Source organism: Rattus norvegicus, chromosome 7 (genome assembly GCF_036323735.1).
Source record: "Rattus norvegicus strain BN/NHsdMcwi chromosome 7, GRCr8, whole genome shotgun sequence".
Taxonomy (NCBI): domain Eukaryota; kingdom Metazoa; phylum Chordata; class Mammalia; order Rodentia; family Muridae; genus Rattus; species Rattus norvegicus.
The window spans coordinates 29,671,868-29,695,128 of record NC_086025.1 but is presented as its reverse complement, the minus strand read 5'-3'; the positions used below and the strand labels follow the sequence as shown (position 1 = coordinate 29,695,128).

Genomic DNA, 23,261 nt, shown 5'->3' with positions numbered 1-23,261 from the left:
GTGTTCTCTTCAATATGTGGAAGCTTTAAAAAGTGACTTTGTAGTCGTTGCTCGGGGCTGGGAGGGTGGGAGGGTTGGATGAAAGGGGCAGAGGCCAATGTATACAACTGGAGGAGCAAGTTCTGACCTAGGAACATATACTTCACAGTAGTCTATTGTCTGTCTTACAGAGCTCTGAAAGACAGAAGTTTGAGGCTCCAAAAACAAAGAGAGGAAACTACCCACCATCCTGATTTGATGGGTACCCTTTGTGCGTGCGGATACATCCTGAACCAACAAAACCCAAAGTGGGGTGGGGAGGAGCATTTAAAAGCCCAGACTACCTGGGGACGGATGTCAGTGCATTTATCACATTTCTAGCATTGCTTTCAAGAGTTCTAGTCATTGGAAGCTAGCACGTCTGGGCAACGAGCCAAATGAATGTCAGCTGATGACACACTGTAACTTAAAGCCAGCTCTGCTACCAAGACAGCGACAGTCTCATAGATACAATGTATCTGTACAAACAGTTGCTCCCCTAAGGGAGCCCACAGCCTGCCCAGGTTGTAAGGCTTTCGTGACTTCTTCCTCCTGGTGAATCCCACAGTAAACAGTTAAGTACAGCAGTCACAGTTCTTAGAACACACCTCCAGGTACATAAGTCATTACTTTTTCTCTTGCTGGACATTCTAAATGACTGGTATTGACAGATATTAGGGGTGGAGGTGGGGTGACCTGCTGGATGGTTGTATATGAAAACAACTACAAGTTACAACATTTGATGCGGCCATAATTAAAGGAACAGTAGAAATGGAGTCAAAGAAACCTAGCTTGTGCCCTTGAGGGGAGGACACAAGTGTAGTGTCCTCCTGGAGTGGCCCACCTGAGCCTGGTCTTGGCTCTGTGGCTCCATGTAATATCACTTGATGTGGATGTAGGGGTTGGGGGGGGGGCGGTCAGAACCGCCTTATGCTTCTGTGACACACCCCTCCTACAGGATGATTTCTACCGTGGGACTGTGAGCTGGCTAAAAGAGAACCATGTCTGATATTCACCACTGAGTAATGTGTGGCTTGGGCTTCCAACCCAAAGTGGAACTTTGTGTGAGTCAGTCATCAAAACTGGGGCGTCGAGTAGGGCGAAGCAGCGGCTGGCGCGAGCTCGGAAGGAGAGCAGGTTTGTGATGGGTGGATGCTTTCCACACGTGAAGCCTGAGCCCTTAGTCACCTCCGGGGAGCATGGTTGCTCTCAGCAACTCTGAGTGATCCATGCTGCTGCTTGCCACCTCACAGACTGGCCTCTGTCCTAAGAGTTGTTGGGTGACTTTGAGGTCCTTATCCTTGGCCCTCTGTGGGTCCATTCTTTCTGCTTCAGGATGTTCCAGAAATGTAGGAGTCCCTGAAGCTGAGTGTCCCATCCCCACCAAAGGCCTGTTCCCTTTCTGCCCTTTCATACCTCCTGGAGCTCCCAAGGGCATCCTGGTGAAGGAAGGAACAAATATGTGTGATGTTGTAGCAGTTAGCTTTTGCTGTGTTGATGCTATGTAACAAATGGTCCTGAGAATCCTTGGCTCACGATGGCATTTATTTTACTTCTGTGCCAGGCTTTGAGAAAATTCAGGTCAGTTTTATGTATCTCATCACTTCAAAGCCAGTATTTCACTGACTAAGCCCAACTCTCAGTGTGTTGAGGGTTATAGGGACCCATCTCAGTGTGCTGCTGGCTGCCTGGCCCCTTAAAGGAGTAAAGCCAGGACGAGAGAGGCAGGCTGAGCACTTCCCTCTCTGCAGAACCCCAAACTGGCTGGCATCTCTCTGCCTCTCCAGGAAGGCTCCTCTGAGTGACCACTAAGTTTCAAAGATATTTTAAAAACTCGTTGCCAGAAGGTTTGGCTGCAGACACCCGTGAATTTGAACCGTGTGTGGCTTATTTGGGCTCATTAGGAACTGGAGCCATAAGGCTTGCACGTCCTGCCAGGAGTCCTTCTCAGAGCTCAAGAGTTGCTGGTGTGGTTTGAAGTCAGCAGCAACGGGGCTGACTCTCACAGACCCAGTGACCACTGTGGTGAAGGGTGATCTCTTTATGGATACCCCGTTTAAAGAGTTATAAATAAAACACCCCGTGGAGATTTGTAGCGCATTCTTAGTCTGGACCTTCTATAACAGACACTGGGTGGCACCCACGGTGCTCAGAGAAACAATAGGGTTCTTCTGGCTGGGCCTGTGAGGAAGCAGGAATGAATGCTCCTTAGGGGTGACTGGGGGTTTTCATACTGCAATGGGGCTTGGGGGGAGTGTGAGGGGGGTCTGGAGGTATTGCTGACAGGATCCCAAAGCTGCTTCCTGTGGTGCTGTGGTGGAACCCAGGGCCCATGCTGGCCAAGCGCTCGCCGCTGAGCAATTCTCCTGTCCTGTAGGACCTGCCTGAAGACACAGAAAGATGTCAGGCAGTTTGAGGTCTATCAGAAGGGAATTGCCTGACTTGCTCTGGCTCCTAGGACACCTAGAAGCTGTTCAATGCAAAGCCATGAAAACAGGCACTGAGGGGGACTCACTGTAGAAAACTCCTCATGGCCACTATTCTGTCTTCCAGGCATCTTCCTCACTGTCCTTATTGTCGTCACCCTGGGCTATCCCAAACAGACCCCAATGTCTCCTTGCTATAGATGGAGTTTCCTCATCCTGTCATCCTTGTCTCCACCTCACGGCTTGACTTTTGCGTGTCTTGAGGTAGACCCCCCTAAACCCCACCTTCAGATCTTTGCTGAGCCTCCCAGACTCGGCATCCAATTCTCAGCTCCATGTATTTGCCCAGATCAAAACACCTGCAGTATTGGCTCTCACCAGCTAACCTGGAGGAAGGCATTTCCTAATTACACGGGCATTAGTAAAATCAACGGGTAAGGCTAGCAAGCTAGCTCGGCGGGTGTAAAGGTGCCTGCCAGCAAGCCTGACTACCTGAGTTCAATCCCCAGGACTCAGTGGAAGAAAATGGACCGCTTACAAGTTGTCCTCCGACTTTCACACACAAGCCATGTTTTGTATGGGTGCACACACACACACACACACACACGCAATAAATAAGTGTAATAGAACAAAGGGGTAATTTCTTCCAAATATATTCAAGCGATCAAAATTCAGATCATGACAGTCCAGCGATCCCACTTGACCTGCTTTCATATGAAAAAGCGGGAGTCCACTGGACTCTAAAAAGTAGCGAGTACTATGTTAGGAGGAAGGAATAGCAGAGTTTGTGCTACAGGCAAAGGAGAAAGATAGCATTGTTTTATGGGATTTCCTCTCCTGGTTGGGAAAAACACTTCCTGTCAGTGTGCTTGAGACCGTGGGGCTTGGGCGACTACACAAGTGCCTGGGAAATTGACCGTCTCTTCCTTCAGTTGGCAACAACTGATTGTTTAACCAGCATCTACTGACTGGATGTCTGCTTTATGCAAACACTGTCCTGGGACCTGAGAACATTGACAGTGCAAAGAATAACTGAGTTCCCCTCCCTGCAATGCAAGGCTGGCTGGGTAGGGTGAAAGGACAGTTCAACCAAGGGGGGGTTATGGCTTCATGACCCCAGGCCCCTGCGTGACTTCACTTAGCCCTAGCAGATGCTCATGGCCACATTCCAGCAAGTGATGGCTAGATGCAGTTGATGTGATGGGCGGGAATAGAGGAAGCTAGCCATTCCTTTAGTCAGTTTATTCCAGTAGCTCCCAGCACAGGGAGGTCTCTGCGGGTTTGTGATTAGGGAGTTTCAGGACTCCAGGGCACTGCCATCACGTTCCTGGATCGAAGCTGCTTGTAAACTTGCGACCAGAAAGCCTGTGTGTGACTTGGTAGTCCGTTGGGATGGGGGGAGGAAAGTCCTCTCTCTGTCTTATGCTCTGTGGAACAGAGCCATGGAGCAGAGCCCCACACAGCCCCTGGCCTGCAGACCCGAGCTCTGACCTGCCTGCCTCCTGCCCCCCCTCCCAGGTATGGAGAGTGCAATCACCCTGTGGCAGTTCCTTTTGCACTTGCTGCTGGACCAGAAACATGAGCACCTCATCTGCTGGACGTCTAACGATGGCGAGTTCAAACTCCTCAAGGCTGAAGAAGTGGCCAAACTGTGGGGCCTCCGCAAGAACAAGACAAACATGAACTACGACAAGCTGAGCAGGGCTCTGAGATACTATTACGACAAGGTAAAGCAAGCCTTGGCGGCCTGTGCAGGGGAGGGGGAGGGAGGGGCCTCCTGTCTTAGTTCATCGAGGAGGCCAGATGTGCTTGTGCTGTGCATCCAATCAGAAAACAGAAGCAGTGACTAGGAGGCAGCACGGTTAGTGAACTTAATCTCTGGAACCCACGACAAAGGCAGGGTGTGGTGGAATACGCTTGGTACCCCGGAGCCAGACAAGTGGAGACAGGAGGATCCCGGGGACTCACTGGCCAGTCAGCCTTGCCTAATTGCCAAGCCCTGGGCCAGGTAGAGACTCTGTTTCACGAAAAGGCTGACATGGGGAACCTGGTGAATGCTGACTGAGGTTGTCCCCTGGCTTCTCTGTGCACGTGCCAGCGCGTGAACATGTGTACAAACGACTCGCAGAGAACACGAGATAAGGTTGGCGATCTATAGCTTGAATTCTGAGGGAACCCTTGGTATGTTCCTCGGGCTCAGTTCTTGTATCCTCCCTCCCCCTTCCTTTCATATGTCATTTGGTGAAGGTGGGCATTGGGCTGCCCGCAGGTCTAAGATGTCAACTGCCTCTGGAGACAATAAGAATTACAGTCTGAGCCGGGGCATGGTGGTGGACGCCTTTAATCCTAGCACTGGGAAGGCAGAGGCAGGTGAATCTCTGAGTTCAAGGTCAGCCTGGTCTGCAGAGTGAGTTCCAGGACAGCCAGGGCTACACTGAGAAAAAAACAAAACAAAACAAAACAAAACAAAAAAACAAAAAAACAAGAAACAAAACAAACAATCAAAAAATAATTACAGTCTAAAAGTCTGTCTTTCTTTCTGGTCAAGAGTTAAGTCAGAGAGGCCTTTCCAGGGAAATGGTAATTTGGGGGACCACATTCATCCCCTGAGTGCTGGGTATTATGTTCTGGGGCCTTGTGCATGCTGGGCAAGCTCTCTAATACTGAGTTATACTTTCGGCCCCGGACACAGTACTGCTGTGAGGGATCTGGTACCTCGGCATCCCTGTTTGTGAAACAGAAAACAGCAGTTCTACAGTCAGGGTCTCTGGGAGGATTCGCTGAGCTTCTGCATGCTAAGTCCTTAGATCTGTGCTTGGTGCGTGACATTTGGCTGGTTATTAACTTCCCGAATTAGAAGCAAAGCCAGTCTCATTTTTTCATCATGGAGGTGAGGGACAGAGTGCTACAACTATATAACTATATAATTATATAACTATATATACATATACATATCATATATACATACATAAAACACACACATGTATATGTATATATAATGTATATATATAATGTATATGGGTGTTTCACTTGCATATGTATGTGTAACATGCATGCAGTACCCATGGAGGCCAGAAGATGGCGGTGGCCCTCCTAAGACTGGAATTGCAGCAGTTGTGAGCTGCCATGTGGGAGCTGGGAATTGAACTGGGTCTTCTGGAAGAGCAGCCAGTGCTCTTAACCATTAAGCTGTCTCCCCAGCTCCTAGAGTGTTTTTTAAAGGTGAATCAGAGCAAGGACAATTGGCATGAGTTAATTCAAGTTAGTATGCTTGGTAGGGCAAACTTCGTTCGGTGTAGGTTAAATATATCAGACCCGTAATTATTGGCCATTACTGTTTGAACCTATGCTTGCTGACTGTTTAACCCGACGGACAAAAGGGCTCAGAATCCTAGAAACTGAAGTGAGCTTTTGTTCTGGGTTCACTACTCTTATGGAAAGGTGAGTTTTAAAGTGATTTAAACATTGGTTCCGGATCTATATTTAGTGCCTTCTGTCTGCAAACCTCTTTGGAATTGAGGACAGAAGGATTACATGTTTCAGGAAGTGAAGACGTCATTAATTATAAAGGGCTCCTTTCTGTGCTTCTAATTGCATCTGATTATGTCATTGGAGCGCTAAAGGTGCTTCCCATTAACACAGCAATTAATTAATCCTGACTTAATGCAGTCCTACGAAGATGTAAAGGCACTTCTCAGCTAATTACACTGTCCAGAAGCCAAGCAGATGGCATGTCGCTTTGCATTTTCCCCAAGTTCTGTGTTCTGCCCTGAGAATCGGGGGCCGGCAGGAAAGCAGTCTGCCTCGCCCATTGGCAGAGAGCCCGGAAACTTGGCCTTTCTATTGTTTTAAATCAGGTGTCAAAGAAAGAGGGCTTGCCTCTGTGCCTGGGACTAGAGTCACCTCTTCAAGTCCTGGGCATTGAACCTGAGCTCGTGTCCTATCAGCATGAAGGGATCTGTGTCCTGGAATGGGGATCGATTGTTAGTGGCTGACAGCCATTGTTTGGACAAACACGTGTGCTCCCTAGACTGAACAGTTTCAGGTTGGACAGACGGACAGTAAGGTGCATCCCCGGCAAGCAGAGGGCTCTGATCTCATGGAACCCCTGGAGGAAGGCTGGGCACAATGGTTCAGGATTCCACTGCTGAGAAAGCAGAGAGAGGTAGGTCCTCAGGGCTCACTGATCAGCTAGCCTAGCCTAATAGGTGGGCTCCAGGCCAAAGAGAGACCCTGCCACAAAGGACGTTCCTATCACAAAGGCATTCCTAAGGATGCCACCTGAAGTCCTCTGGCCTCTGCATGCATGTGCACACTTGTACAAATATACACAAATATACATATACTCTGTGTGTGTGTGTGTGTGTGTGTATGTGCACATGCATGGTCATATATATATATATATATATACATATATATATGTATATGGACACATAGAAGCACACACATAAACACAGAAATGCAATATACATACTCACAAACATACCTACATGTGCACACATGTACACACACAAGTTCACATACACTGACAAGTACACACGTATGCACACAAACACATGTATATGCAAGTACAATATACATATACACAAACACGCACACCTACACACAAGTGTAATTCATAATACACAAACATGTGCATGCCCACACACATTTTTTTTAAAGTAGTTTTGTAGCCATCTGTCTGTTAGGAGCTTAATGCCCTGTCCAAAGCACTTCCTGTGGTCTCTTTTAAACTAGATGGCACCTCCATTAGGCAGGTTCTGCACCAGAAAAACCTCCCATACAAAGCAGAACACTGGCATTTGGCTGGGAGATCACTGAGGCCCATGCAGCCGGTGGGTGGCAGGGCCCGGGGACCCACCTGCCCTGTGCTATTCCTTAGGACACAAACCTTCATTCACTTCTGCCTTGGCACTTCTGAGATCAGGTAGGCTGCCCATATGCTGTTCTAAGCTCAGGAGTTTTTATTAGCAAGGGTTTTAATCAAGGGGAAACAAGTCCAAACAGATGTCACAGTAGACTCTGCATTTGCCTGTTTTCTGTTGCTATTATGAAACACACCAGGCTGGCTGTGTAAAGAAAGGAGTTCTGGAGATTCAGAAGCACAGCAGTGGCTCTGGTAAGGGTCTGCTTGGCGGCCGTGTCATAACAGGAGGCTGGCGTCATGGCGGGAACATGCTCGAGGAGACTGAGATGGGACTCACACTTTTACAACAACCCACTGTCATAAGGTCCATCCCTGCCAGAGCATCTCTCCCACACCCTCAGGGACAGGCCACGTAGTCACAGGACACAGTCCCCAACTCTAAAAGGTGTGGTCACAGGACACAGTCCCCGACTCTAAAAGGCATTGCCACACTGAGGACTCGGCTTCCAACTTGGGAACTCTGGGGACACAGTCTAGCCATGGCCGACTGCGGAGTCTCAATACAGTTAGAAAAAAGAAGAGGGGATGGGGGAGGGAAGAGAAGGGAGGACGACGAAAGGGAAGAGAGAAGGGAGAAACAGAAGAGCCAAGAGGGAAACGCAGGAAGAAAATGGCCACTGAGGCATTAAGATCATTTATTTTGAGCTATTTTCTGGCCAACGCTTCCAGCTTTGCCAGCCGCCCTCTGGAGAGCTGCGTCCGTTAAACTGGTTTAAACGAGTTTAACTCTGACAACATTAGGCTGGCCATCACGGTCGACATAAATGTCCGACGTCTCACTTGGAAGGGCAGCTCGGATCAGAGCCTCTGTGGATATGAAGCCCTTGGGTCACGAGGGCATGGACGTGAGGTCTTGCTCTGTTTTACAGGCAGATTCAGGCTGGTCCCTTCTGCTTCTCGGTGTGACAGTCAGACGTCCTCTTCTTCCCCCTCCCTCCTCCCTCACACTCAGCCTGTGAGCGGGCTAACTCTGTGGCTGTCGGCTCACTCTGCAAACCATGGTAGCTTTCTCTGTTGCCTTCTCTGGCCTTCTCTAGCGTGCGTCCCTTCCCTGGCGGCTGCAAATGTGCATCCTTTGGTTTGTCCTGATAGGGAAGTTTCTATACCAGAGCAGACAGGCCTGCGGATGGCATTATTTTTATATACATTGTATTTTTAGCTTGTTCCAGCACATTAACAGTGGGCAGAAAAGAAATGTGTAAAAAAAAGCCATACAACCAGACATGGAAGAAAAATAACTTTATGTGTTCAAGACATCAGGCAGGGTGAAGGGCTCTACTCAGTGTCCCTTCAAAGCACGTATCCACCAGCCCACGGATTGTAACAGAAAGGTGGGCATGGTGTGGCCTTTGGACCAGATGTTTGGGCTAGAATCCAGCTGTGGGAAAAGCAATCTCTCCGGGCCTTGGCCTCCTTTTAAAATTGATTTATTTATTGAGTGCATTTGTGTGTGTTCATTTTTGTGTGCACGTGTGTGGGTGGATGCATGTGGAGGCAGAGGTCAATGTCAGGTCTCCACTGCTCTTTTTGAGTCAGGGTCTCTCAGTGAGCATCAGGGATCCTCCTGACTCTACCTCCCTGCCCTGAGATGGCAAACACACACCAGAGACCAGACCCGAGGTCGCTCCTCTTGCTTACTTCAGAAGCACTTCACTGACTGAACCATCTCTCCAGCTTTGTCTGCACACCCCATTTTTTCTGAGAACTGAGGATTGGGTTCAGGGCCCTCACATGCTAGGCAAGTACCCTCTCCTTTTTATGCATATTGAGGGTGATGGATTCAGAGGCCCATGGAGAATAGTTTCAGGGGCACCTGTACACCTTAGACACAGTGCCCACTACTCGAAACTTAAGATGAAGCCTTGGCCAGAGTCACAGTGTGGATGATCATACTACTTTCCAAACTGAAAATGCAGAAAATGTGGGTGAATGCAGAGAAGGAAAATCAACCTTTGTACCAACCCTTGGGATGGGCGTGTGGGGATGGGAAGATGGCCCCCTTTGCCCTGCCGTACAGTGTCTGAGAGTGGCCAGCGACTTTTGTCAGTCAGCGTTTTCTACACGGTTAGGCTGTTCTGAAAATTCTCCCACAGTTCTACACCCATCCTGTCCCTCTGGGTCAGAGCCAGCACGCTTCCCGGTGCACTTAGAGGGAGTGACGTGGTATCCATCTCTAGTTCCCTTAGAATCAAGATTTTGGATTCAGGACCAAGGAGGTTGGAGGGCAGCTGCTTCACTTCCACTACCACAGAGCGCAGCCTTAGCAGCACCTCCCCTTCCTGGATCACACGAAGATCCGGAGTTGAGGATGTGCACCCGGCACTTGACAGGGTTAGCCTCTGCGTCGTACATGCTTAGGAATGCACGCCATTTTACCGTTCATGTTTGTGAGTCTTAATGCGTTAGGTAACACAGGTTGGTTATTTAGAGGCCTTCCTTCCTCCCAGAACCACACGTTACTGTGATTATTTGTCGTTGAGACTGAGTCTCGCCATGCAGCTCAACCAAAGCGTAATGCTGTAACAGGGATGACACTAGAGTCAACGGCATGTGTGTCACACTGTGTTTCTGACACTGAGGGCTCTGAAAGGTGACTGAGGATGAGAGGAAAACCGTGCCTGAGGGCTCAGATTCTGGGGTGGCCACACCATCCAGCTGCACATCTCTGGATATCCTCACGGACACACGCATTATGATAGGAAAACCTGGGGGTGGGGGTCAGGGTTTGCAATGGTGAGCACCAGCAAAAGCCCACCCGAGGCTTTTGGAGAGGCTACTGGGCAGACCCCTGTACCATTCCAGGACAGAGGGACATGCTTTACTTCTGGGAAGGTTGTAGTGGGGCGGGTTTGAAGGATAGGGTAGATGGGCGAGGGCTGAGGAGCCCCTGGCCAGAAACTCTTAAGCACTGAGCGACTATTGGACATTGGGCAGTGGATGGCAGGACGGTAGAATGACTGCTGTGGGTGGTACTCACCTTCTTGAGATAGCTTGGTGTTCAGTTCTTCTCTGGATGAGTTTCTCAGTTCAGCTCTGATGAGTTGAAGGGTTTAGTAGCCCCCTCCCCAGCCCCAGTTAGTTTTAAAGCATCACCCCAGAAAGCTAAACGTGATGATGCAATTATAAGGATGCCTCTTCGAGGGCTGGAGAGGTGACTCAGTGGTTAAGAGCACCGACTGCTCTTCCAGACGTCCTGAGTTCGAACCCCAGCAACCACATGGTGACTCACAACCATCTGTAATGAGATCAGATGCCCTCTTCTGGTGTGTCTGAAGACAGCGGCAGTGTACTCATATATAATAAATAAATATTTAGAGAAATAAAAGGATGCCTTTTGGAGATGTTGTTAGTGAGCTGACCTTTACTCCACGATACTAGGCGTGCTTGGTTTAAAATGGAGGGAGGAGGGAGGAACTGATAAGCAGTCAATGTAGCTGCTCCCCACGCCCCTCCTCCGGGAACCATGGGGGTGGTACTGCTTTCAATCCATTTAAAAAATGAGTTTATTTCGTGTGCATGGGTGTTTGATGTGCATGTATATCTGTGTACCACATGCGTACCTGGTCCTAGAAGAGGGCGTCAGTCCCTGGGAATGGAGTCACAGATGGTTTGGGGCTGCCATGTAGGCGCTGGGAATTAACACCATTTCTCTGGAAAAGCCAGGTCAGTACTCTTAGAGCTCTGAACCACCACCCCAGCTCCATTCATTAATTGCTTAACAACTCTTGAGTGTTTACAGCTTGACACCAAGAAGATCCTTCTCCATCACCTCTGTTCCCATGTCAAGTCCCTCAGCTGTTTCTTTGAAAATGTCCCTCCCTCACCTTGCGTGGTTCAGCCACTCTGGGGCTGGGGACAGACACATGAACCGTTCCACACTCTAAATTATGGAAAGTGCTGATGAGCCTTCCAGAGGAGGGAGGAAGGGGAGTAGAGACGGAGAGAGAAGATTTCTGGGTTGTGGGGGTTGGTTAAGATACTGGTTGACCAGGGGCTCCTGGGCTGAACCTGAGTTCAGCTGATGCCAGGCTGGGAGAAGTTAGGAAGGAAATCCAAGTGGAGAACAAATATCGTGTGGACAGATGGGAGGTGTGAGCGTTTGACCTTTCCAAGTGCAGAGTATTTATTTAGGGAAAGGGGTTGAGAAGACCCTGGGAGAGAAGCTTGGAGCAGCACCTCATGTTGTGCTTGGCACTTCCTCGAGAGAGCCAACCAAGTATGAAAAGCAAGAGGGAGCCGCGATTCACTTTGAATTTTTCGGAAAATAAAAATCCACATCTCCTGGGCTTCTTGGCATCGGTGGCTTCACCCTCAGATGCCACCACTCTGATGGTCCCTTGGCCAGTTACTGAGAAAGCGTGGCCCACACTGAGTGGATTGGCCGGTTATGACATCAGAGCCAAGGCCTGCACCCCTCCGACTCCCTACCCCCACGCAACCCCAGGGACAGGGAAGGAAAGTGTCACTGCCTGGCACTCCTCTAGGTGCAGCTGCTCTTGGGAAGCTGAGGAGACCCGGAAGCTTATTAAATCTGTATCCTTTCCCATCCAACAGACCTATTGTCTCTGCTGTTGGCAATGAGCGAGCGCTCCTCCCAGGGGGAGACTGGAAACTTTGCCAGTTCCCTTCTCAGTCACTGATGGATCTGGCAATAGGAGGAACGGTCCTCCGGTCTCCACAGCAACCTCCCAGCTGATCCTCACAGGGGTACCTCGGGATCTTTACCTAATTGGAGGGAAATTAGGGGAGCGCAGTCAAGACCAGAGCCACGGGCACCAAATCCCAGGAAGTCGAATGCATCACCTTCTTAGCCGTAATTGAGTAATTTGTTTGAAATGGGGGTATGCAATCGCGCCGAGAAAATGTTAGTATTAATGACGTGTGTCTGGAATCAGCTGGCCGTGCCGAAAAGCCTCGGCCCTGGTGGGATCCTTTAATAACCCCCAAAATAAATTGCTGAGAAGGTAAAATGATATATCTTCAGAGTGGAGAAAGAATGAGTCCAGCGGGTGTCTCGACCCTGGAACTTCCTCGAATGCCCATCTGGGCTTTTGTCAGGGCGCTCCGTGTATGGTTGGGAACCTTTCTGCCTGGCCCTAGGCCTGCGTATGGAGAGCCTGAGCCCTCTGCTGGGTGTCTTTTTGTTCCATGTCAGCCACTCAGATTGTTGGAGGACAACAGATGGTACCTGGGCTCTTGTCCAGAGGCCAACAGTGTAAGCAGGACTTTCCTGTATGAACTTGGCCCTGGAAGCTGCCTACAGACCTGTTTGGTAGCCGAACTCCGCTGTGGAGGGCTTCTAAGCTGGCCCCCTCGTCCCAGGAGATGGTAACCAGCATAAGGTGGCAGGCCGTGGGAGTGCAAGGGGTTGGAGGCGTTATTTGGGGGCGCTTCCTGTCTTGCACATGCTTCCAAGGCGGTGTCCGGTGTCCCCGAAGCACTCCACATTCCTCCAAATAGGCTGGTTGCTAAGAGACGGGATGAGGCAGTCTTGAGAGCACAGTTTAGCATGTTGATGGGGCTGCTGCGTGGTACTCAGATGCCGAGGCTCCCACAGCCCCGCCAAATTGCTGCATTTGCCCTTGCCCACACCGAGTCCCCCTTGGCAGGCACCAGCATTCCTGCTCTGGGCTCTTAGCTGCGGGAAAATTTAGGGACTGTGTAGACAAACTGACAAAAACTGCCAACATTCACATCACACCTCCCACCACCCACCAGCCGCCAGCTGCTCCTCTGGGCTGCCTCTTCCCACTTTCCTCACAGGCTCAGCTCTTATCCCAGATGGTAACACCAGGAGGGACGCTCACGTGTGTGTGTGTGTGTGTGTGTGTGTGTGTGTGTGTGTGTGTGTGTGTGTGTGATGCTGTGTGAGGCTCTGTGCTAGGCATTGGACATTTGTTAACTCCTAAGGCATCTGGCCTTGTGGCCAGTGATGGACCCATTCTAGAGACAGAAATACCGAGTCTCAGGTGCATGGAGTTAAATAACACACTCAAGGGTCAAGCATTCACCCTAGAAGTTTTGCCCTCAGCTTTGTAGTTTGTGCAGACTGCTGGAGGCCCAGGCTGGAGTCTTCATCCTTCATATGACTGACCAGTATCTCTTAACGTAGACCAAGGGAAGGACTTGATTGCTCAAGTGGTCAGTGGAAAGATTGCTCTGAGCTCTGTGTGGGAAGGTGCTCTGAGCTAGCTGTGAATGGGAGGTGTTGGTTGGTCGCCCCAGAGAATGCATGCTTCCTGAAGGAGACCAGACTGAGGGCTGGAGAGATGAGGCAGACAAGAGTTTGAAGTTGGGAGAGAGAGAGAGAGACAGAGAGAGAGAGAGAGAGAGAGAGAGAGAGAGAGACAGAGAGAGAGAGACAGAGAGAGAGACAGAGAGAGAGACAGAGAGAGAGACAGAGAGAGAGACAGAGAGAGACACAGAGAGAGAGACAGAGAGAGACACAGAGAGAGACACAGAGAGACAGAGAGAGAGACAGAGAGAGAGACAGAGAGAGACACACAGAGAGAGACAGAGACAGAGAGACAGAGACACATACAGACACAGACACAGACACAGACACAGACACAGACACAGACACAGACACAGACACAGACACAGACACAGACACAGACACAGACACAGACAAGAAGGAGATAGGTTTTTGTACCACAGTAACTACCCAATGGCCCTGGGAAAACCCCAAACTGTCCTTACCATCTGGCCTCCCTCTACTTACTGGTTCTGAACACTCCTACCTTTAGCCTCGGCATTAGCCCTGCCTATCTTGCCTGCCTGCTTCAGGCCACATCTGCTGCTCAACTCTGACTGAAACTTGCCAGTCCCTGCTTGGCGTCTGCCTCCCCTGTTCTGTGCCCCCTCCCCTCTCCCGTCACTGCATCTACTTTACTGCCCCCACTCTGTGACTCCCCCACGTTTTTTTTCTTAACACCACTATAATCTTCCACAGTGCCTGCTGTGGTAGCTTCCTGTAACCACAGAACTGTAGAAAGTGTGAGTAAGGAGCCAGCAGGCATCCTTAGCATAGGAGGAAATCTGTCATGGGGAAATGCCAACACCAGAAAGACCAGAAGAAACCACTTTGCCCCACACCTCTAGCAAGCAAGCATCCTAAAAGGAGAGAGAGAGTACTTCTATTCTTATTATATGTCATACTTTTTGCTCTTTTGGCTTGGTGCTTGTCTGAGTGTGCCTTCAATGGCTGTGATAAATCACCGTGACCAAAAGGAGAAAAGGGTTTACTTCTGTCATGAAGGGAAGACTGGGCAGGAACCAGGACGCAGGGGCTGATGCAGAGGCCGTGGAGGAGCACTGCCTACGGGCTTGCTTCCCATGACTTGCTCAGCCTGCTTTTCTGTACCACTCAGGACTTTCTGCCCACGGGTGACACCGCCCATAGTGGGCTGGGCCCTCCCACATCAATCATTAATTAAGAAAATGCCCTGCAGATTTTCAACAGGCAATTTGATGGAGGCGTTTTCTCAGTTTAAGGTTCCTTTGTCCCAGATGACTCTAGCTTGTGTCAAATAGACAAAAAAAATAAACGAGGACAGCGCCAGAGACTGAGCCCAAGGCTCTGTCTCCAATATGGAATGTCAAAAATCCATACAGCAAAGACAGGGTGGGAGTGTATTTCTGTCCATCTGTGGCTCTGATGTCCCCATGCTGACTGGCATCGTTTAGAGTTGGCCACTCAAAAATGGAGAACCATCGTAGTTATTCCCCCAACACAGTCCGGGAAGGCTTATGGTGGCAGAATAGTCTTATGGTTCAATTTATTAAGGACAAACACTCTTGGAGGAATGTTTAAAGGAGCCAGGGTAAAATTAGAGCTGAACCCAGTAAGAAGCAGCTGCAAAGAGAGCCGGGGAGAAAGATACCCTTAGCATAAAGCTTGGGTCTCCCAGGGAAGGGTGTCCTGCCCGACCAGCAAGAAGAAGAGTTCCTCATTTCTAGCAGCCTCAGGATGCCACGGTGGCTCAGGTGAGTCTGAGCAGCTCTCCCTTGGTCAAGCGGCCACACTGGGCGAGCTGATTCACGTTGCAGTTGACTGATGCCAGAAAACAAAGAAATCTTAACCCAAACCACAAGAAAACTTCGAGGCCGGGAGCTGGTGGAGCAGGCCGACTCTGAGCCAAATTTAGGGTGTGTTATTCTTAGAAGTTTGGGATGGTGTGTGTGCACATGTGTGCGTGTGTGTGTGTGCTCCAAACTTAAGATTTAGACAAAGGGCTGTGCCCAGACCAACACCCAGTGTGGAACTAGGCACTCAATGATTCTGCTGAGCAGAGGCAACTTTAAGAAGGCCCCCAAGGCTGCGGTTGCAGATAACCCCAGACTTGGCAGCTCAAAGTAACACAATTTTATTGTCCCCAAGAATGACAAAATTCTGAAGTCAGGTGTCAGCTGGGCCCCTGAATGGCTTCAAGGAAGATACTGTGCCTCTAGCCCTGGCGGCTCCCAGTAGTCCTCGATGCCCCATAGCTGCATCTTCCATTCTCTGCTTCTGTCTATATCTGTGCGGTCTTCTTTCTTGAACGCCCCTCTCTGTCCTCTTCTTACAGGACACTAGTCATTGTACTTCCTGCTCAACCCAAATCTCAACGCCCTTGGCCAATTTCATCTGCAGAGAGATCTTATTTCCAAATAAGGCCACATTCTGAGCCTCTGAGGAGGCATGAGTTCTGGGGGGGAGTTCACCACACTGTGGGAGTAGAGAAGGCTGTCTTGTTAAAAGTAGCTCAGGTGAATGGGGTCAAGGAGCCTTTATATAAGTGCTCCTTGGGGGCAAATGCGACCCGACCTGGCCTGAAACATTCAGAGCTGACTCCAATAGAACTTGACCTGCTGCTTAGAGCCCCTGCCAGCCATGGGCCTCAGGCCGAGATGAGACGGGGCCTACACTGCTCACATACAGTAACACTTGGCAACTTACTGGACTCACTCTGGTTCTGTTTTGCAGAGCATGGACGACTCCATAGGGAAGAGTCTCTTCGGGTTTGTGGGTAGTTAGCTGGTTAAGAAAGGAAACGTTGAGCATGCCTACTGGAGGCATTATATTCTAACTTTGGAGAGGGGACACTTCGGGATCTGTGTCAGGAGAATGAGTCAGCCTCCAGTCTGGACATGACCTCAGATGATGAACTTATGGTGGGGTGTTGGCTGGGAAGCCAGTGACTTGGAGACACGCCACTCCCTGCCGCTGGAGACTGTGGGAACTCGGCTCAAAGCACTGGGTCCCTCATCTGTAAAATGGGCGTTTGAGTGGTGAGGTTTCCTCAGGCTTCCTCATAGTGAGGTGCCAGCTAAGGGTTCCTGGTGGGCCTGCAGCAAAATAATAGAAGTGTGTTACAATGATCACTGTTGGCCACGCGGAATCCAGCTGTGCCCGGTCTTGTTTCAAGGACCCTGTGAGCAGAGTACCGATGCATTTGAGCCCCTAAGAGCAAACTACCTCATGAGTTATCTTTCTTTCCGTTCCAGAGACCGCAGACTGAGGCCCGTGGGAGTTAAATAACGTTCCCAGGCTATACTGAGTAAAAAGGCTGGAGCTTGAACCCAGGTCTGCCGTACCAGTGTTATTTTGTGTAATGCCAGTCCCTCGGTGCTGGTCTTCGCTGTGTTGGTCACAGAGCCACATCGAGCCGTGTGTGATCCATGTTTGTTTTCTGCCACTCCTCTTAGGTGGTATACACTTACAGGTTGGTTGTAGATGGCTGGTCGAGGTTATGATTATGGGGTCCCAGTGCTTCATGCCGGGGTGTCCCCATCAAAGCAGGTGCCTCCCTGCCCCAGGCATGGACAGAACGGGCATGGGAGGCTTGTGGTTATAGGATGCGAGCCTCCTCTCAGGGAGAGAGAAGGAGCCTTTCTTCAGAAGGACCTTACTTCCTCAGCAAGGAGCCAGTTCCTAGGTCCCTGTCAGCAAGCCCCACTGCTGCTCTGAAAGGCAAAGCCTGGGTTCTGGTGCCTTAACCTTAGTAACCGCCTGTGGAGCCAGAGCGGCCGCCTTCTGGAAGGGGTGTGGTCATTGAGTCATTGAGGCCTAGCTGAGAACGTCCAGTTTAGACTTCAGTGACTCGGGCTCAGGTAACACATAGTAAATAGGTATTGTGTAGAAAATGCAGATGAAAGAAAATACTATAATCACTATTACGTTTTATTATTCATCTTGATTAATTTCTCTTTTAAGCATGAATTCACACACACACACACACTAACATTATTTCATTAATGTTGGGGACATCCATGGGCACTATAATTTTCACCTAAAGTCTATGTAAAGACATAGGAAGTCAGAATGCTGCTGTTCTCTGAAATACTTAACCTACTTCTCCACGACGAGGTGTTGGATCAAACCTCCCTGTCTACACAGCGACTCCTGACAGCTCCATCTTTAAAGCGGTTGGGTGGTGTGTCCCTTGTAAGGTGGCTGTGTTCCTGGCAGCTGGTGGCCTTCCTTTAGCCTTTTTTGCCACAGCTCAGTTTGTATGAAACGTTTGCTGTGAGAAGGCGCCCCACGGAAACCTATCATCCTGTGTGTGCCAGCGCTCAAGCTCCTGGTTCCCTGTGCCTGGGACCTCGGTGACAGGCCCTGGGGCCAGCAGCCTCCGGTGATCTCCCTTCGGAGCCGTGGCCACCGTCAGTACGCCAGGCTATTCTTCCTTGTCTGGCAGCACATTTCTTGCCTCAAGAGGCGTCAAGCAGCTGCTGGCATCGTCTGGGTGTCTGGTTCTTGTCTGTGCCTCTGCACAGGACCTAGTGTGCAGTGTCCCTGCCACAGGCTGGGATCCTCATTGCTGCGAATCCCGAGACTCCTCAATTTAGTAATGGGTCCCCGAGGGCCAGTGCTCTTGTCCCCTCCCCACAGCCCTGGTAATTAGTTGGGTCGTGTGAGCTTTTCTCCATGGTGAATATATACCGTAAACTTCACATCTCTTTCTTGTGTGGGTCCAACTTAGTAAAGCACCATGCTTCCCCGGCTTGGTTGAGATATACAAACCAGATGTGATGTGCCTGCTGAGCCATGGGCTATTTAACCCAGAACTGTGAAAAACTCTAGAAGGCATGCAGCCATCTAGGAGGTCTATATTATCTATTAAATTGTCATCCGGGCCAAGAGTGGGTAGTGGTAATGGGTTGATACTGGCTAAATGGGAGCAGAGAATAAGAACGTTACGCTAAAGCTGATAAACGGTGTTTCGCGTGTGGATTTATTGGGTATCTGGCTGCAAGCTTTAGGTGGGTCGGTCGGTCCCATTCTACAGATGAGGACTTCATCCAAGCACGGCCTTGCAGTAGTATCAAGAAGATATTTCTGGGAAAGGTCCTCTGATATTGTCCCCTTTCCCAGCTGGGCTCTCAGCACAAGGCTGAGAAAAGCCCCAGCTGGTGGTGCAGGAGGCCTCTCTACAACTTTCCCTCTGGGCTGGGCACAGGACGGGGTGGGGCAAGGTCAGAGGGTAAAAGGCTGCAGTTCCAGGGAGCCCTCAGAGGACGGAGCGTGGGAGAGCTGGACCAGAGAGAAGGATGGGAGACCCATTGAGAAAATGAGAGTTGGCTAAGCAGTCGGAGGGCATGACATCCAGACATGTTACCTGAGGTCAACACTGAAGTGCTAGCCTGGTAAAGCATGTTCCACACATACATGATTAGCATTTACCGAGTCCACAAACTGGTGAGACAGAAGTTTTAGAAACTCTCAAAGGATGTGTGACATTGTAGAGGTGTTTGCATGTCTCTATGTAGGTAGCATCTATGTAGAAGGTTTTAGGGCACTGGGTGTGGTGGAACATTGTTTTAATTCTAGTCCTCAAGAGGCAGAGACAGGCTGATCTCTCTTGCGTTCCAGGACAGGGCGGTCTACACAGCAAGTTCCAGACTGGCTATACAATAAGACACTGTCTCAAAAAAAAAAAAAATGGTGGCTGAGGGGGTGGGAAGACAAGAGCCAGAGTTTGGAAAAGAGTGATGTAAAAGTGTCTCCTGGAAATGGCCGATACACCTGGGTACCTGTAATCCACATTGTGATTAAATGGTCTCTTTCCTCTTTTTGGCTTTCTGAGATGGTTTTGCTGTGCAGCCCAGACTGATCTCAAACCTCCCATTCTTCCACCTCGGCTTCCAGAGTCCTAGGATTACACCACGCCAGCCTGCGATGGATATTTTCTGCTCCACACATTTCATATAAACAGACGATATGATAGACAGCCTTTAAAGTCTCTTAGCACGATGACTCCTATCCTGTCGTAGCATGTCTCTGCCCTTCTTGCTTTTTTGGTGTTGCGTAATACTCCGTCCTAAGTCTGTATCAGTTTCCTGTCCTTCGTCAGCTGGAAGGCTTGTGAGTCAGGGCCCGGCGGCTCTCCATCCATGACTGGCTTTTAAACCCCAACCAAGTTTTTGAGGAGAGACTTAAAGTGCTTTTCAAAGGCTTTTGCTTCATGTCTGCATGCCTGTGTGAATATGTTCCCCATGTACGGATGTCTAAGGAAGTCAGAGGAGGGCATCGGATCCTCCAGGATGTGAGTTCCAGGCAAGTGTGAGCCACCCAGCATGGATGCTAGCACGCTAACTCAGGTCTTCCCACAGAGCAGTCTATGCCCTTAACCGCCGAGCGATATCATTGGACCCTAAAACACACTTTATAACAGTCCCTCGCTGCTTGTTGGCTAACTCACAAATATAGTAATCATCTCTCTGATCCAGCCGTTAAAGAAAATTAGTTTGTGGGACTGGTCAGTTGAAGCAACGGTTTATCTGTGCAATTACTTAGGCTTAAGAGATTCACTCAATTGAGATGAGTGTTTAAAGTGGTTGAGAAGGAAAAAAAAAGTTTTCTGCCAAACAGGAAAGTACCAGCTATAAGTAAGAAAAAAATGTAATATATAGGATATAAATAAAGATGTAATATATAGGATATAAATAAAAATGTAATATATAGGATATAAATAAAAATGTAATATATAGGATATAAATAAAAATGTAATATATAGGATATAAATAAAAAGAACCAGCAGTTTTAGCAGAGGAGGCTCCACAGTACATACTCCTTTATAACAGGAATAGCTTTGGGTCATGCAGGCCCTGGACTCCCTGATTTAGTCTTTTCCTGTGGGGAGCTGGTTTTCCTGGCATGGTCTCCACCCAGGCCTGGCGCTCTCCTCAAGAGAGATACCATCCCTCAGCAGCAGGTGGAACTTTTCTTTGCCCCTCCCCCCCATTCCTCTGAAGATTTGCCAGCATGGGGGTGAGATCAGCTAGAGTCACCATGGGACCAGAGTCATGGATTTTGGTGGGGTGAGTTGCAGCCCAGAGAACCCTAGCACAGCAGCCGTGGGACTGTTTAACTAGGTTCAGTCTGACCTGTCCCTTGGCACAGGCACACCTGTGTGCTTTGCTGGACAAGGGCTCTCTCTGGGGCTCATGGTGGGAGGGGGTTCCCTTACATGCCTCTTGTAAAATCCCACAATGAGGAATTTCTTCTTGAACGTGGCAACTAGGTTCTCTGATGTTGTAGGAAAGGACGGGAAAGTCTAACATGGTCATAGCTAGAACAAGCCCTGAGCACCCAAGGAGGGTCAGAAATGACAGAGATGTCTCTGTCAGGGGGTACTGTGCTTTCTTCCCCGCTGTGAGGAAGTGTGGAAAGGCTCTGGCTTCAGTGCCAGGAGATCTTGGCAGTCTGTGGCTGTGGCTCTAGCTCCACATTTGTCTTGGCAGTGGAAGGATGCTACCTTCCTCCCTCCATGGGGGCTACTGTAGGATTTATACACCAGATGGCTGGACTTGTAGGGCACTCTATCCATACAATGCTTCTCCCTCAAGTGATTGATTTTTTTACAAGGTGTAGGAGGAGGAGTTTGTAAAGAAACCTATAGGGTTCTTTCTCATAGAATAATGCTGGCTTTTTGAGCCAGAGGGAAGCCATCTTTTTCTTCCCCAGAGTACTTAGGACTGCAAGTTAACCACAGGATGAGCCCTGCAGCAAGCATTTGCCAGACAGACATGGAACTGGGTAGGTCCTTCAGGGACAGCTCTCCCAGCCCAATTAGCCTTAAGAACAGCACACAACCTTCCACATAAAACCCACTCGCTCATGGGCTGAGAAAACTTTTGCCTTCAGAGCAATTTTCATTTTCCATTTATATCCTGATGCTGGAGGGATGGAACCTTAGCTGAAGAGCCAGAAGCAGACACCAGCGACTAAGAATATGAGCCAAATGCCATAAATATCCAAACGGGCGATTTCTTCCTCTCCAGTGGCTCTCTTGCCAGAAATGGCTGCCTGACTGAAGAAAACGTTGCATTGCTAGGTAGCGGTAACTTAAGATTCTTGGATGCTTCCCAAAGAGTGCTTCCCTGTTAGTATTTCAGTGTATTCTCCTGGTTCCCAGAGGCAGGTAAGACAGTACCATGTTAGGGTGAAGGAAGTCCTCCGTTGCCACTTCTTGCTTAACCTCGGCCATGTGGGGCACTGCAGTACTGAAAGTTTATCTCCTAATTCTTAAGACTTTTTGTTTTTTTTGCATGTTATGTAGTATGCATGCATGCATGTGCGGGCATATGTGGTGCAAGGGTGCACACGCCTGCATGTGTGTATGTAGGCACAAGACTTGCGTCAGGGGTCTTCCTTAATTACTCTCCACTTTACTTCCTGAGACAGGAACCCTTGCTGAACCCAGAGCTCATGGATTCAGGATGATCTAGCTAGCCGTCCTAGTCATCCTGGACATCTTAGCTTGTCCCAGGCATCCCCGTTGTTAACCCTTTTACATGGATACTGCTGATCCGGAGTTCAGGTCTTATGCTTGCAATCTATTCGCTAGGCCATCTCCCTAGCTCCCTCTCCTAACTGCAAAACAAAAATGACAAAAGCTGCTTGTAGGATTACTGTGCAAATTTTCCGTGCTAAGGTCTGAATCATCCCAGCCACACAGTTAAGTGCTAACTCAGTGGTAGTTTTTGCTATTACGAAATTATCACAGACAATAGATGAGAAAGTTGCCGTAGGCTGGAGACCTCAGTCACTATTCCTGGTCAGCAGGACCACAGTGCAAATGCAAACGTGAGTCATTCCTCGTAGGCACCCTGTGGGCGTCAGGAATATCGGTGGTGCTTCAGCTGCTGCCAGCATTTGTCAGGCCTGTGTACCCTCCTTCCATGTCTCTGGCTTACCCATTGCAATGTCTGCTTTTGCATTCACAGAACATTATCAAGAAAGTGATCGGGCAGAAGTTTGTGTACAAGTTCGTCTCTTTCCCGGATATCCTAAAAATGGATCCTCACGCGGTAGAGATCAGCCGGGAGAGCCTCCTGCTGCAGGACAGCGACTGTAAGGTGTCCCCGGAAGGCCGAGAGATCCACAAGCACGGCTTGTCTTCCCTCAAAAGCGCGAGCCGCAACGAATACATCCACTCAGGCCTGTACTCGTCCTTCACCATCAACTCCCTGCAGAACGCTCCAGAGGCCTTCAAGGCCATCAAGACAGAGAAGCTGGAGGAGCCATGTGATGACAGCCCCCCTGTGGAAGAAGTCAGGACTGTGATCAGGTTTGTGACCAATAAAACCGACAAGCACATCACCAGGCCTGTGGTGTCCCTGCCTTCCACATCCGAGGCCGCCGCGGCGGCATCCGCTTTCCTGGCCTCGTCTGTTTCAGCCAAGATCTCCTCTTTAATGTTGCCAAATGCTGCCAGCGTTTCGTCTGCATCACCCTCTTCATCTCGGTCCCCATCCCTGTCCCCCAACTCTCCCCTCCCTTCCGAACATAGAAGCCTCTTCCTGGAGGCAGCCTGCCATGACGCGGATTCTCTGGAGCCCCTAAATCTGTCATCGGGCTCCAAAACCAAGTCTCCATCTCTTCCCCCAAAAGGCAAAAAACCCAA

The 23,261-nt window shown here is 49.6% G+C and overlaps 2 protein-coding genes across 7 annotated transcripts in view; one reads left to right on the top strand and one right to left on the bottom strand.

Annotated features, from left to right (window-relative positions):
* Elk3 (ETS transcription factor ELK3) overlaps positions 1–23,261 on the top strand; it is a 62,488-nt gene that overhangs the window by 23,035 nt on the left and 16,192 nt on the right. For 2 of the 5 annotated variants that reach the window (XM_063263770.1, XM_063263771.1), the window contains exons 2-4: positions 3,963–4,171; positions 22,582–22,925; positions 23,249–23,261. The exon at positions 23,249–23,261 is cut by the window's right edge and continues 118 nt beyond it. In XM_063263770.1, coding sequence (XP_063119840.1) covers positions 3,965–4,171; positions 22,582–22,925; positions 23,249–23,261 — 564 coding nt within the window. In that variant the 5' untranslated portion in view covers positions 3,963–3,964. 5 annotated transcript variants of the gene reach the window in all.
* Positions 17,516–23,261, bottom strand: part of Cdk17 (cyclin-dependent kinase 17) — a 106,632-nt gene continuing 100,886 nt past the window's right edge. For both annotated transcript variants that reach the window (XR_001838688.3, XM_017594835.3), the window contains one exon: positions 17,516–23,261. This exon is cut by the window's right edge. The gene's annotated coding sequence lies outside the window, so the exon portion shown is untranslated.